The 16,012-nt window shown below is 47.0% G+C and overlaps 1 protein-coding gene and 1 long non-coding RNA gene across 5 annotated transcripts; one reads left to right on the forward strand and one right to left on the reverse strand.

Annotated features, from left to right (window-relative positions):
• Window positions 1–5,526: 5,526 nt before the first annotated feature.
• On the reverse strand, window positions 5,527–10,009 carry LOC122470586. The gene is made up of 2 exons (XR_006293943.1): window positions 9,900–10,009; window positions 5,527–5,683 (listed from the first exon to the last, which is right to left on the reverse strand). It is a non-coding gene; the product is annotated as an uncharacterized LOC122470586 (long non-coding RNA).
• ZBTB14 (zinc finger and BTB domain containing 14) lies at window positions 8,526–15,600 on the forward strand. 4 transcript variants are annotated; one of them, XM_043558374.1, is made up of 3 exons: window positions 8,526–8,709; window positions 11,136–11,219; window positions 12,361–15,600. In XM_043558374.1, exons 2-3 carry the CDS (start codon window positions 11,217–11,219, stop codon window positions 13,705–13,707), a joined length of 1,350 nt encoding a protein of 449 aa, XP_043414309.1. In that variant the 5' UTR covers window positions 8,526–8,709; window positions 11,136–11,216; the 3' UTR covers window positions 13,708–15,600. The 4 variants fall into 4 exon arrangements, with proteins under 4 accessions (XP_043414309.1, XP_043414313.1, XP_043414311.1 ...); XM_043558378.1 differs by lacking the exon at window positions 8,526–8,709 and adding an exon at window positions 9,286–10,469; XM_043558376.1 differs by lacking the exon at window positions 8,526–8,709 and adding an exon at window positions 9,331–10,469 and having other exon boundaries at window positions 10,952–11,219.
• Window positions 15,601–16,012: the final 412 nt, after the last annotated feature.

Below are 16,012 nucleotides of genomic sequence, written 5' to 3' on the forward strand. Positions count from 1 at the left end.
TATGAGAGAATTAAAAAGAATTCCAACATTCCTGTCATTGGAATCTCAGGAGAAATAATGTGATTTTGGAAAAAAATGTGAAGATTATGGGGCTGAAAACTACCCCCCCAATTTTTTAAGTTTTTATTTTAATTTCAGTGAATTAACAGACAGTGTAATATTCGTTTCAGGTATACAATACAGGGATTCAACACTTTGCTACAACACCCGGTGCTCAATCACAAGAGCCCTCCTTAATCCCCATCTCCTATTTCACCCTTACCCCCACCCGCCTCCCCACTGGTAACCATCAAGTTCTCTGTAGTTAAGAGTCAGCTTCCTGGTTTGCCTCTCTTTCTCTCTCTTTTTGCCCCCTTTGTTCATTTGTTTCTTAAATTCCACATGTGAGTGCAATCGTATGATATTTGTCTTTCTCTGACTTATTTCACTTCGTAGAGTATTCTCTAGCTCCATCCATGTCATTACAAATAGCAAGACTTTTTCTTTTTTATGGCCAAATAATATTCCACTGTGTATATTTGCCACATCTTCTACATCCATTCACCAGTTAATAGACATGGCTGTTTCCATACCTTGGCTATGGTAGATAATGCTGCTACGAACATAGAGGTGCATGTATCCCTTTCAATTACTGTTTTTGTATTCTTTGTGTAAATACTTACAAGTGTGATTGCTGGATCTTAGGGTTGCTCTATTTTTAACATTTTGAGGAACCTCCCATCCTGTTTTCCAGAGTGGCTACACCAGTTTGCATTCCCGCCAACAGTGCAAAAGTGTTCCTTTTCCATCACATCCTTGTTAACATGTGGTGTTGCTTGTGTTTTTGGTTTTAGCCATTCTGACAGGTGTGAGGTGATATTTCATTGTAGTTTTGATATGCATTATTTCCCTGATTGTAAGTGATAATTAACATCTTTTCATTTGTCTGCTGACCATGTGGATGTTTCTTTGGATAAATGTCAGTTTGTGTCTTCTGCCCATTTTTTAATTGGATTATTCGTTTGTTTGTTTGTTTTGGAGGGGGGGGGGTTGAGTTTTACAAGTTCTTTATAGATTTTGGATACTAACCCTTTATCTGATGTGTCATTTACAAATATCTTCTCCCATTCCGTAGGTGGCCCTTTTGTTTTGTTGATCGTTTTCTGTTCTGTGCGAGATTTTATTTTGATGTAGTCCCAATGGTTTATTTTTGCTTTTGTTTCCCTTGCCTCAGGAGACATATCTAGAAAAAAATTTACTACAGCTGATGTCAAGAGGTTACTCTCTTTGTTCTCTTCCAGGATTTTTATGGTTTCAGGGCTCACATTTCGGTCTGTAACCCATTTTGAATTTATTTTTTGTGGATGGTGTAAGAAAGTGGTCCAGTTTCTCTCTTTTGTTTACTGCTGTCCACTTTTCCCAACACTATTTATTGGAGAGACTGTCCTTTCCCCATTGGATATTCTTTCCTGCTTTTCTCAAAGATTAATTGACTGTATAGCTGTGGGATTATTTCTGGGTTTTCTATTCAGTTCCATCGATCCATGTGTCTATTTTTTTTTTTTAATTTTTTCAACGTTTATTTATTTTTGGGACAGAGAGAGACAGAGCATGAACGGGGGAGGGGCAGAGAGAGAGGGAGACACAGAATCGGAAACAGGCTCTAGGCTCTGAGCCATCAGCCCAGAGCCTGACGCGGGGCTCGAACTCGCAGACCGTGAGATCGTGACCTGGCTGAAGTCGGATGCTTAACCGACTGCGCCACCCAGGCGCCCCTCCATGTGTCTATTTTTGTGCCAGTACCATACTTTGTAAAATAACGTGAAGTCCAGAATTGTGATGCCTCCAGATTTGGTATTTTGATAGGGATTGCATTAAATGTGTAGAATTCTTTGGGCAGTCTAGAGATTTTAGCAATACTTATTCTTCTAATCCATGAGCATGGAATGTCTTTCCATTTCTATGTGTCATCTTTAACTTATTTCATCAGTATTTTTAGTTTTCAGAGTAAAGATCTTTCGCCTCTTTATATTTATTCCTTGGTGTCTTATTATTTTTGGTGTAGTTGTAAATGGGATTGTATTTTTAATTTCTCTTTCTACTACTTCATTCATTTGATGTATAGAAACGCAACAGATTCCTGTACGTTTTTTGTATCCTGTGACTTTACTGAATTTGTTTCTCAGTTCTAGCAGAAAACTACCCAAATGTAAAAATTTTTTTTTAATGTTTATCTATTTTTGAGACAGAGAGAGACAGAGCATGAACAGGGGAGGGGCAGAGAGAGAGGGAGACACAGAATCCGAAACAGGCTCCAGGCTCTGAGCTGTCAGCACAGAGCCCGACGCGGGGCTCGAACTCACGGACCGCGAGATCGTGACCTGAGCCGAAGTCGGCCGCTTAACCGACTGAGCCACCCAGGTGCCCCAAAACTACCCAAATTTAGAGAAAGATAGAATCCCACAGATTCAAGCAGCTCAATGAATCCCAAATAGAATAAACTTAATGAACTCCATGCCCAGAAATGCCTTAATCAAAGTGCTAAATAAAAACTAAAATGAAGAAAAAATCTTGAAAGCAGTCAGAGAAAAAAAAATTACCTGGACAGAAAAATGGTCTGTTTTGAAATGATACACTATTTACAGAGAGTGGTTAAGATAGTACAGAATGTTCCCATAAAGAGTTCACCCAGCTCCTTCTGATGTTAACCCAAGAAGATCATGAAGGAACCCTCTGGGTGACCAGATTTCAGAGAAAGGAGAAGCAACGGGCTGTCTCGCCATGGGGATCCAGGGTCTGCTGTCCAGGTAGACCTGATGTTTCATCAGGTTCAAACCCACACTGGGAGGATCCCTCTGTTCAGCCAACCCCATCCTTATACAGGGGTTCCTCCACAAATATAAGGCACACTTGTGCTTGTGCACCTTGCCCGAGCAGATATTGAGAACTTTTTCTTGACTTAACTCTCCCACCTCAAAGAGGAGCTGCTGGCCCAGACTCTACCTTCAGAGTTCAGATTGTGACAGAGAAGTCTTAGGGGCAGTTTCTGAGAAGAGAACACCCTGTTATGTCCTTCTTCTAGAAAGTGAGAACAAACCTCTCCAGAAATTCATTCTGCCAAGCGACTTCCCTGGCCAGTACGTCCGAAATTAGCAACAAGAAATGTCTACACCAAGTGCTGGGTTCAATCTTCTGTCCACAAAACCAGAAAACAGAAGTAAATCACATCTTAAGTAGACCACATCTTCCCAAATGCATACTTCTGAAGATATAGAACAAAAACAAGGTACTTTTCCCCCTTTCTACTAAAGTAACTTTGCTTTTTTGTCTCTTCGTTTTATTGCTATTAATTAAGGGACTATTTAAGGCCTAAATGGAAGTTTGATATAATTATACTTCTTAGAATAATGTTCTATATTTGAATGTGACTCTTATAAATTAATTGCTCCCATTTTATTCTATTTGTAGGTAATGTAATTACAGTATTTTTTTTTTCTTAAGGAGACCACTAAAATAATCCAGAAACATAGCAATAATATTTCTTTCTTTCCATGAATTTTTTTTTAGGTTTATTTATTTTTGAGAGAGACAGAGAGAGAGAGGGAGGGAGAGAGGGCCAGAGCACAAACGGGGGAGGGGCAGAGAGAGAGGGAGACACAGATCCAAAGCAGACTCCAGGCTCCAAACTGTCAGCACAGAGCCCGATGTGGGGCTCAAACCCATGAACTGCAAGATCATGACCTGAGCCGAAGTTGGATGGTTAACCGACTGAGCCACCCAGCCACCCCTCCTTCTTCTAAAATAAGTTTGAGTTTGGGGGCACCTGAGTGGCTCAGTCGGTTAAGCATCCAACTTTGGCTCAGGTCACAATCCCGTGGTTGGTGAGTTTGAGCCCCGTGTCGGGCTCTGTGCTGACTGCTCAGAGCCTGGAGCCTCCTTCAGATTCTGTGTCTCCCTCTCTCTGCCCCTCCCCTGCTCATGCCCTGTCTCTCTTTCTCTCCCCAAAATAAACATTAAAAAAAAATTTTTTTTAATAAGTTTGTTTTTCCTTTTTCAGTTCCACTGCTATTATTTAAGTACCTATTGAATAGCTCCAGTGAAACTTCATGGGAATATAGTTCTTAGGATGATGTTTTACAAATGTATATTCTGTAAATGTGAGTCTTATTAGTAATTTGTTTTCTTTTTATTTGGTTTTTAGATAGTGTATAGTATTTTCATTGTGGTTAATCAACAAGTTTCTTCTACTGATCCAGAAACAGCAAGCATACAGCAGCTCAAATGAAAGTTTGACTGAAATTATACTACTTAGGATAGTGTTTAATAAATGTATTTTATTTAAAAGTAAATTTCATGGGGTGCCTGGGTGGCTCAGTCGGTTAAGCCTCCGACTCTTGATTTTGGCTCAGTTCATGATCTCAAGGTTCCTGAGATTGAGCCCCGTTTAGGACTCTGTGCTTACCGGGGGGAGCCTGTTTGAAATTCTGTCTCCCTCTCTCTCTGCCCCTCCCCAGCTTTCTCTCAAAAATAAACATGTTTATTTTTGAGAGACAGCTAGATAGAAGTGAGTAGGAGAGGGGCAGAGAGAGAAAGAGAGACAGAACCCGAAGAAGGCTCTGGGCTCTGAGCTGCCAGCACAGAGCCCGACGCGGGGCTTGAACCCACAAACTGTGAGATCCTGACCTGAGCCAAAGTCACAGTTGGGCACTTAACCAACTGAGCCACCCAGGCGCCCCAATGAACATTTTTTTAAAGTAAATGTCATGAGTAAATTGTTAACTTTTTTTCCTCGATTGTATTTAAAACATCCCCCACAACCTAAACTATGGCAAGAGTTTTACATGAGTGGTCTCACCATTGGAGGTATTCGAAATTCAAAGTCCATGTCTGCGTTCCATGGGCCTAATCTATTCTAGTCGTGAGACTAATCAATTTACCTAAGTAAATGTTAGTTTAAAAGAAAAACCCTCTGATGGCTCGCACTGTGCTTAGCATAAAAGCCAAACCCCTCACTGCAGCTACAAGTTCCTGAACGTGCTGGGCCCTGCCGTTCCCACTGACCCAGGCCATGCTCACTGTGCTCCAGCCTGCAGGACAGAGTGACTGGCACTCTGTCAGAGCCTCAGGCACACCTAGCTCCTTCCCCCTGCTCGTTCATAGTGTTCCCCCTGTGCCCGGAATGCTATCTCCCGTCTTTGCCTATCCTTCATCCTTCAGACCTTAAATGTGTATCTTTGCAGACACTTTTATTGATTTCTCAGTCAAAATTAGTTCCTCTTTTCCATCACATCTTATGCTTTTTACCTTATTAAAGCATGCGTTACAATGTGCAGTTGTATAATTATGCATGTGATTATTTGTTGAATGTGTGTATTCCTACCTCTGTGTTATTAGGGATTGGATATATTTATTGTTCATTTGCTGTAGCCAGTGTGCTCAGAGCAATGAGGGCAGGTTGCTTATTGGCCCTTGATGGGACATTCTTCCTTGTGTAGGCATATCAGGTGTTGCTGGGATAACAAATCACAAAACACAATCTCCCAGGGATTTACAAAAACAAGTGTTTATTTCTCACTCATGGATCTGCCGATCAGCCTGGGCTTGCCCAGGCTCAGGTTCTGGATCGGCTTCATTCTCCCAGGTGTGCCTGTCAGTGAGGGGCCCAGGCTGTAGAGGCAGTAGCATCGTGGGCATGGTCCTCTCACTGTGGACCACACAAGCACAGGAGTCACAGCAGAACACACACTGCTTCTCCCAGCCTCTGCTCCAAACTCACTCATTCTCTTGTCTGCCCATCTTCCACTGGTCAAAACCAGTCAGAGGGCCCAAGGTCGGTGTGATAGAGAAATCAGCCTCCCCCCCGGCCCCAACTGTGAGAACCCCAATGATCTAACACTTCCAAAGGTCTCTGGGAGCTGCTCCATCACCACCCTAGGCCCTGGCACCTCAAATTCCATACCACAGACCCCATACATCAGGCCTCACAGTTCTTAGAAGCAGGCTCCACTCAGGAGGAGTCTGTGGGCATCCCAGGGGAGACATAAGGGGCTCCCAGCCAAGTACTTGGACAGAGAAATCCACACAGTGATAGTGGGAGAGACAGATTTCCTTCAAGGGCCTCAGGTTGGTGCATTTCAGGAAGGCCCTCACCTCCCCCTCCCCATCAGTCTCACAATGCGCCCTTGTAACTCTCCTTGGTATCGAGTTCTGGGTTGTCATTTATCTGTCACCAATATTTATCGAGGGCCTAATGGGTGCTGCACAATGCCGAGTTAAGGCTGGTGGCCAGGCAAAGTGCCAGGTCCGGGTCAGGCCCTTCCTGTATAGTTTCCCATTCCCTCCCTCTGCCTTCCCATGGAGTTGCCCTTTTAATTTAGCCTCAGACCCGAGATCCTCATGAAGCAAGGAACAGATGGGCAGAGCCCATAAAACGAATGAGAGAAGAGGGTTAATTGACGCCTAGATGTCAGGAATCTGTCACTTGGGAAGTGCAGTCTAGTGCTTGAGATCTCTTCCGAACTATTTTCATTTCCTCAGATGAGTCCGGTGCTGGGAAGACTTTACCTAGCCATACGCAAACAGACTGTCTTTACATAGGAGGCAGACAACACAGGCAGACTGAGTTCGTGAACCTCGGCAAGTACGTGGTATGGAAGAATGGGGAACAGTAGCAGACGACGAACCCTAAGTGCTAGCCACGCCCACCACTGGTACAGGCAGTGGCAACCTTGTTGCTTGATAGCATAGCCCTATGATACAGTACTATTATCATCCCCTTTAAATACAAAACAGGATTGAAGTGTAATCTTAAAATCTGTGTAAATAGGAATAAACAGGCCCAGCCGTGGCGTTAGAGGGAAGGAGGCTACATAGGGATCCGGTGCCAGCATGAACTTCGGCCGTTCCGGTCCTGCCCCGCCACTTAAACCCACTATCTATGGAGAGTGGGCAGGTCATTTAACATCATGGAGCTAATATTTGAGCTAGGCACTTAACCAAGCGTTATTTCATTTAATCCGTGCAACTGCTCTAATAGGGGCTTCCTTTATCCCCATTTCAGAGAGTAAGAAGGTGAGGTTTAGAGAAGCTAAACAATGTACCTAATATTGGAACTGGATGTCTGACCCCTAAAACTGGTCTATGCTGTCCTTTTTCATTCAGCAGACCTCCTAAATGCCATGCTTTTGTGAACATCAAAAAGGATGTGCATAAAATTAGCGTTCAGAACATTGAAACGAATGTCAATTATAAAATCAACTGAAACCCTCTAGAATTTCTTTAGAATTGAACACAGCCAATGATATTATTTCTTAAATGTTTGCTACGTAATCATCACACGAGCCCAAGAGGAAGGTCCTATTCTAATTTTTAGATGTCAAATCATGCGTGCTTTTGTGAAACGCTGTTAAAGCAGGTATGATAAAGCAGCATAAGCAACTCCAAGGACATGCGGTAGTGCTGTCCCGCTTCCTATGTTTGGGTGAAGAGAAAACCCCAGGAGCGGAAGGGACTTCCCAGGTCCCCATATGCCAGACACAAGCCCAGCCACAGCATCAGAAGGAACAAGACATACTTTGAACACTAACAGAGCCATTACTTTTGCTGAACAGGGATGTTAAGAACAGTGCTGTTCTCAGAGGTCTCTGAGGAAGCTTCAAATGAAATTAAGTCCAATCTCACTACTGCCACAAAAGAGCGAGGGCCTCCAGCCCCCGAGATTTCAGACTGTTCGGGTAAATGCGGGAGCGGGGGCACAGGTTTGGCTGGATCCAGAGCTTTATGGGTGTTCCCTTTCTCCTGGGTGACTCGGGTCACCCCTCACATTCCAAATGAAAGATGTCACTTTATTCATTTGCTTTGCTAACGTTTGTCAAGCGTCTATCATTCTCCCAATACACATAAGACACCAGCAACACCAGCCAAGACACAACGTCCGGAACCTCGTGTCCGAGCCTCTGCCAGTGTGCGCGAAGGGCTAAGGTGCCCGAAACCCTCACCCTGGAGCCGTGGGCGAGCCCCGCAGGCGCAGCGCCCGACCTGCGCGCGCCCGAGGGCGGCACTGCCCCACGAACATGCACACGCACGGGAGCGCCGCGCTCCCGCGTCCCCGGCGCAGCGCCGGCGGCGGGCGCGGGCGGGAGCCCAGGAGCCTGGGCGGAAGGCGGGAGCACCAGGCAGGGCGGGTGCCCGCGAGCGGCGCTCGTGCTTACGCTCCTCTGCTCACGAAGCCCCGCCCCCGCCCCGCCCACCCCTTCTCCCGCGCGCGGGCTCCGCGCGCCCCAAGCCGCGCGCGTGCGCGCGCGTGCGCAGGCCAGGGCCCTCCGGGGGCGGCCCCGTAGACTCCATCCTAAAGCGTCGCAAGGTCCCGGATTAACCCTTTCCTTGCAGGCCCATTTAGAGGCCCTGTCGGGTTCCGTGCCTGCGCAAGCCGGTGGCGCGCCTTCCCCCCAGCCCGCACCGCGCATGCACGGGAAGGGGGGGGTGCCGGTGGGGGTGTTCACGGCCGGCTAGACATTCTGTGCTCGTGCAGGAGGAGGGCTGCTACCATCAGGGACGTGCACGATTCCCTCCCACCCCGCCCCCTCCCCAAACTCCAAAAAAAAAAAAAAAAAATTCAAAATACACTGCCACCCACCGTGCCCCCGCGCCCCGCGTCCAACCCGTCCCCGGCCTGCGTGCAGTGAGCGCGGGGAGCCCACGGCGAGTGTCTGTGGCTGTGCCAGGCTGCAGGTAAGCGCGGGCCGGGGGTGCGGAAGGGGCCCGGGCCATCCGCGAGGCGGCCGCGGGGGCGCGGGGGCGGCCGGCCGCCGGCGCGGCGGGGCGGCCCGGAAGAAGCGCGTTCTCGCCGAGCTCTGGGGCACCAGCCAGTTCCAGGATGTGCGGGCGGCCGCTGGCGGCGCGATGCGAGCGGCGCCGGGCGTGGGCCGGAGCCGGGCCGGGCGAAGGGACCGGGCGCCCTAGAGACCGCGCAGGCCGGCGAGCCGGCTCCGGTAGCGGCCGGGCGGCGGCGGCGGCGGCGGCCCCGCGCGCGCGCTCGCCGAGTCTCGGCGGCGGAGTTCATGGCCGCCCCCGCTCGCACCGCCGCAGTGCACCGCGGTGGGGGTGGGGGTGGGGACGGCTCTGAGCCCGGCGCGGAGCGCGGCCCGCCGGGCGCCGCCCCTACGAGCCGCGGGCCCCGCCGCGCCGCCCCCAGCTGCCTGCCGCGGAGGGGGCCGGGACCCCCGCGCACGCACTCCCGGGTGCGCCCGCGGAGCTTGGAAGCCGGCCGCGCGCCGCCCCCGCCCCCGGCCGCGGGAGGGCGGGGGAGGGCCCGGCGCGAGCCGGCCGGGGAGTGCGCGGGGCGCGAGCTCCGGGCTCGCGGGGCGCGGCGCGGGGCTGCGGAGCCGGGCTGCACGCCCGCTCCCGCTCCCGCTCGCCGCCGCCGGCCCTCCCTCTTGGGCGCGGAGCCGCGGCCCCCAGCCTGTTCTGGACTGCGATTTTGAAAGGGAAAGTGGCTCTTTCACCTCCCGGCTGCGAAGCGGGGAGCTTTTGTTTGGGAAGGGATGCAAAGGGCCTTATCCGACCCCCCACCTCCCGGGCCGAAAGGAACGAGAGCGAGGCCTGAGAGGCTCCGAAGTCCTCTTGGGTCTTGCGCTTCGTTCCCTGCTTCCTCCCCATCCCGAAGGTGCGAGCTTCCAACCGGGAAGTCGCGCCGCCGCCATTGTCGCGGCTGCTCCGGGGTAGGGGAGGCGGCTGCCGCTGCTTATGTAAGTTTGACTTTGCTGGAGCCCCCGCTCCCTGCTCTCTAACGGCGGCCCAGCGCGCCAGCGGTTTGGAGAACCACAATAAAGGGGCAGCTTTGTTTGGAGGTTTAGTTGGGGCTACATCTTTCCCTGCACCTACACAAATACTGGCAACGGCCGTCTTCCAGTTTAACTCACCTGAACTTAGCAACTGGAACGTCTCAGCAGAAAGTAATGGTCCTCGGCGATCTTGCGAGAGAGTGGGGACCAAATATCACGCTGCACCCTCCATCCCACCAAATTCAGCACCGTGGTGTGTCGCCATGGGTACTGCAGGGCCACTCCTCTCCCTAGTCCCATGCACTTTATTCCCACAAGCCTTAGGGAGAGTTACAACAGTGGGAAGCGACTAGGTAGGAAGGTTTTGCGTGGCTGCCTTCCCTTGGAGATGACTGCAGGCCGAGGTACATCGAAGGGACTGGCGGGGTCCGCAGCAACTCTATTAGTAATGTTGCCCAGCTCTCGCGTGTGCAGATGAGAAACCCCCTGCTACTTTAGGCAGCTTAGGGGTGTGTTTGTTTTTCTGGAGAGGGAACTTTGGAGGGTTTTCATAATGTTGGTCTCTAAGGTCGGTTCTTGCACCACAATTTTTGTGGAAGAATATTGCAGCTCAGTCCTTGGTTCTACCACACCGAAGTTTGCGTGCTCACTGTTCAGTCGAGGAAAGATGTTTTTCAGAATATTGGTCTGCAGGATGGAGTCCCTATGGTAAGAGTTAAAACCCCCTAAAAGCTAGAATTTTTTCAGTCTCCCAGTAGGGATAGAGGTGAAAACACTGGGATTTCTCAATTACAACAATAAAGAGCAGTGTAGTTTAAGTGATAGGTGCACATCACATAGAAGCATGGAAAGAAGAAAGCAGCTACTGTTCTCTCTCCTCCAGGGTTAATTGTGGGGTATGGACACGTCTATGACTTTATATTGATTTTTAAAACGTACACACTATATGCTTCTATGAGCCTAGAAATAAAGGTGGAGGGCTACATGCCCAAGCAGGAAATGGTGGGGGTAGGGGATACTTACTGGCTTTTTCTGTATCTGTGTAGCTCTGAACCTCTGTGCAAATCTGGGCATGGGCTTTGTTAGGACTTCCTTAGTGGTTCTCCAACCCATTCCTCTAATCCCGGTGTACCGCCCCTGCACGCCCCAAGTGCCACAGCCTTTATCTGTTCTCATTCATATCTGTTCAGAGCTGGACCTGATGCTGCCAGTCACCCTCCTCTCTGTTCCCAACCTGAAAATGGGTACATGTGCAAGTGGCAGGACGAGAAAGGAAAGTTTATTTTTTAAAATCAATTCTTGAAAATATTCTTGTTTAGAATTTGGGATGGAGGAAGGTCCTACCTTATTCTTGTTTGTCCTTTTCTCTTGTAGGACTGGCGCATCCCTGATCAGAGTTATTCTGATCTGAAGAATTTGGTGTTTGAAGCATTAAGATAATAGCCTGAGTTGTTCATGGTAACTATAACTCTGGATATTAAATCTTGAAAATCTGGTTTGGTGTTTGCTTTAAAAAACACAGTGTGTATAACGTATACAACGTATAACGTATGTGCACGTATCGGTTATGCATTAGAACTTGATTCTTTGGGGAGAATGCTTTGTTAAATAAAAGGAAAACAATGTTTCAAAAAGAAATCATACAGAACACATTCTTTTAAAAAGATAATTCTTTAGGACGGTCTTTTGCGCCAGATGTCTCGTGCCAGTTCAGAAGTTTTTTAGCTTATAAAATACAGCACTTGCCAAGCACATCCAGTCCCGATGACGCTTTCGTCCGGATGGCGGATAGATTGGCATCCAGGTGGACTGAAGACACTTATCACTGTCCTCCCAAATGCCATCTGATTGTCTGAGGGTCATATTAAACCATAACCCTCGTTCAGAAGTAGCCCAAGCCCGGTGAGGAAAAAACCCCAGAAGACAACACTGAGTGGGATGTTTTGGCAATGATATCTCTTTCTAGTTCTACGGGAGTGATGCGTCTCTTCTGTCCAGGAAGTAGAACACTGAGTGCTGTTAGTTGTTTCACGGAATCTCTTCTGTACACGGAATTAGAGTAGACACGACCGGAGTAGAGGCTCTTGGCCTCGCATCTCTTTCTTAAACCTTGAGGTTATTTGTTGTCATTACCTCTCGTTGTCAGAAGCACAAGTTTTGGGGTAGGTTGCCTGGATTGGAGTCCCAGCTCTCCAGTAAATAACTAGAGTATTGAGCAGGTTCCTAAAGTCATGTATAAAGGGGGAGGGGGGGTAGGAATGCCTGTGTCCTAAGGTTATTTAATCAGTACATTTGTGAAGGCACGGAAGGCACACAGAACAGGGTCTGGCATGTATTACGTGCCCACTCAAAGTGGCTGTTATTATTACTAAACAAATACTTTTTAAACTGAAGATGAATAGAAGTGACAACATGGCCATCCCCAAGCTTTCATATCCCAGTCTTTCGTACTCCTGTTCTTGAACCACTCCTAACATTGACTTTGTGAAATTGCTAGCTACTGAAAATTCACAAGGAAATGAAAGCCCACCTGTGTTTTGTATGTGGAAAAAGTATAGGTCGTAAATCTGAAGCTCTGTTTTTAACAATTCTTTTGCAGGAGTTTTTCATCAGTATGTCTGAAACCATTAAATATAATGACGACGATCATAAAACTCTGTTTCTGAAAACACTAAACGAACAACGCCTGGAAGGAGAATTCTGTGATATCGCCATTGTGGTCGAAGATGTGAAATTCCGAGCACACAGGTGTGTTCTTGCCGCCTGCAGCACCTACTTTAAAAAGCTTTTCAAGAAGCTTGAGGTCGATAGCTCTTCGGTAATAGAAATAGATTTTCTTCGTTCTGATATATTCGAAGAGGTCCTGAACTACATGTACACAGCAAAGATTTCTGTGAAAAAAGAAGATGTCAACCTAATGATGTCGTCGGGTCAGATCCTTGGCATCCGGTTTTTGGATAAACTCTGTACTCAGAAGCGTGATGTCTCCAGTCCCGATGAAAACAACGGCCAGTCAAAGAGTAAGTATTGCCTCAAAATAAATCGCCCCATTGGAGATGCTGCTGACACTCAGGATGATGACGTGGAAGAAATTGGAGACCAGGATGACAGTCCTTCCGATGACACGGTAGAAGGCACCCCCCCGAGTCAGGAGGACGGCAAGTCGCCGACGACAACGCTCAGGGTTCAGGAAGCAATCTTAAAAGAGCTGGGGAGTGAGGAAGTCCGGAAAGTAAATTGCTATGGGCAGGAGGTAGAATCCATGGAGACCCCGGAATCGAAAGATTTGGGGTCCCAGACCCCTCAAGCCTTAACATTTAACGACGGAATGAGTGAAGTGAAGGATGAACAGACGCCAGGCTGGACGACAGCCGCCAGTGACATGAAGTTCGAGTACTTACTCTATGGCCACCATCGGGAGCAGATAGCCTGCCAGGCGTGCGGTAAGACATTCTCTGACGAAGGCAGGTTGAGGAAGCATGAGAAACTCCACACGGCAGACAGGCCGTTTGTCTGTGAAATGTGCACAAAAGGTTTTACCACACAGGCCCACCTGAAAGAACACCTAAAAATCCACACAGGGTACAAACCCTACAGTTGCGAGGTGTGTGGAAAATCATTTATCCGCGCCCCAGACTTAAAGAAGCACGAGAGAGTTCACAGTAACGAGAGACCTTTTGCGTGCCACATGTGTGACAAAGCCTTCAAACACAAGTCCCACCTCAAAGACCACGAACGAAGACACAGAGGGGAGAAGCCCTTTGTATGTGGCTCTTGCACCAAGGCATTTGCCAAGGCGTCTGATCTGAAAAGGCACGAGAACAATATGCACAGTGAAAGGAAGCAGGTGACCCCCAGTGCCATCCAGAGCGAGACAGAACAGTTGCAGGCAGCAGCGATGGCCGCTGAAGCCGAGCAGCAGTTGGAAACGATAGCCTGTAGCTAGAGCTGATGGGACAGGACCCCGCTTCGCCTGAGCCCCGGAGACTGAGACCGCATTGTTCGTCGTACATGAACGCCAGTCGCTGTATTTTTGTGGAAACTTACGGAGCGTTGTACTCGCTGGACTTAAGGCAGTGCTTGGTTAGGTAGTTTTAAAACTTTGCAAGGAAGTAAGGTTCCTTGGTTCCGACCAAACAGCGTCACTGTCCTGTCTGGTGTCTGGTGGTAATGTCGCCAGTAAGTCCCCCTCCCTCTTTTTTACGATTTTAATTTGAGAACTCCTGTGTCCAGTTCAGAAGTAGGAGACTTCTGTTCCATTTTTAATTCCTCTCGACACTTGCTGCGCTGGTGAGTGTATTGCACAGAGTGATAATTGAGTAAATTGATTTCCTGATCATCACGCTTATTTGTGACTTCACAGTCAAAACAGCCTCTTTAATAACTTAATAAGAGTACTTCATGTAGATGCAGAAAATACTGGTGGGTGGTTGACCAAGAACACCGCGTGGATACGAACACAAGTTCCAGAAGTGCAGAATGGCATTAGATTTGTATTCGGTTTGTTAATTTTATATCACTGGTTTTCACTATTTTTGTGGACAAATGATGGTTGCTTTGCTAAACTGTTTCTTCATTTTGATTGCCCGCACTTCCCCCAAAAGATGTAGTCACAAGTCCCGAACACAAGGCTGAGCAAACCCACAGGGATGATGGTGGTCTGGGGGCTGAGTTCTTTATGTTCCTCTCTTTTGGGGCATTGTCACTCGGCGGCAGATGCGGTTTGTGGGGTAGACCAGTTATTAGAGGGATAGCAAAGGGGGAATAGGAACCTGCTCTCAGGGACAAGGTTTTCATGTTTGCAACAATTCCAAGATTTTCTAGATCAAAATAATTCTCAATTGATTTTTGAACTTGGATTTTTATTTAGGATCAAATTAGGACAAGAACAGGTATGCTTCTTCGGATACATGTGTGTCACTTAAGAGAATGTCATCAAGCGTTTGGGCTCTCTGCAGCACGTGATTTATAGGAGATGTAATATCGTTACTTAAATTAATAAATTGAAAATCTTTTAAGTGTGTAAATAGTGTAGAAGTGTTGGTCTTATGTATTTCAAGTAAAAGTAGACAGCTGCACTTTGTTTTTTTTTTTGCACATTGGATTAAAATAACTTTCATAAGCAGCAAACATCAGTCTCTTTTTTTAACCAATATTAAAGACTATCAGACCAAATTTTTATTTTTTTGAAGTATATTTCATCATTGGTGGTTACAGTTTTAAGTAGAATTTGGTTGCCATTTCATAGTCATAAACAGAATTATAAACACTGTTCCAGTTTTGGTGTATGCAAACTTTTTTTTTAACCATTTCTTTAGGAATATATTGAAATGCCAAAATAGTTTGAATTATGTTCCGTAATAAAGTATTAGTCAATTATTTTAGAATGTACAATTTTAGGAAAATGTCATTTTTCAAAATTTATTTTTGATTCCTAGAACTTTTTTCCTCAAGATACATTAAAGTAATTTCATCTCATACTTGTTGCATTAACACCTGTAATTGCTGTTACAGGAGAAATTTTATTTTTTAACTTGATGTATATGTTGTGCCCAAGATCATAGGATGGAGATGCTACCTTTTAAAGAAAGTTATTTATTGGTAAAATGTTTAGTTTAAAATTAATTTAATCTTCTTTCTTCAAAGTCGTTTATTCTGTCCTAAAAGTAGTCTTGTCACTGTGTTTATATGCTGTTAGTGGAAGGGGAACTGATTGGCGCTCCTTGGCTGTGTTAACCAAAGCAGAGGAAAAATAATTTAACGTCTTGTCGATAGCTACTACAACAAACCATTTTGGGGGGCTTCATTTTTGTATATAAAAGAAAATATACTTCTGTTATTCCTGTTTTCATTTTTTTCATAGCAACGTTTCACACATCCAGCTTTCTGCCGAAGCACATGTTCTATGCTATCTTCATCATGGTTTTACACAGAGTTGCAAGTTAAACACATGGTGTTGATCCTCAGTGAAACCAGAGTCCGGGTGGTACCCCCAAAAAGCTTAATTTTCAGCACTTGATTTGTATTATGCACATACCTATCATCTGTCCACTTTTGCATGGGAAATGAATTTGTGGTTTACCGTGGCTAACACCGGTTACGGGGTCTGTATGTGTGCTAGCATGCATGCTCCCTTTGTTTTTTGGTGGCAGCAAAGTCATGACGTGGAACCTTTCCTGTTCTCTGGTCTTTCAGACTGCCTCTCCCACCCAGCTAACTTGAGTGGTCCCCTGGACGGTGAAGCCTTCATG

Source organism: Prionailurus bengalensis, chromosome D3 (assembly GCF_016509475.1).
Source record: "Prionailurus bengalensis isolate Pbe53 chromosome D3, Fcat_Pben_1.1_paternal_pri, whole genome shotgun sequence".
Lineage (NCBI taxonomy): Eukaryota > Metazoa > Chordata > Mammalia > Carnivora > Felidae > Prionailurus > Prionailurus bengalensis.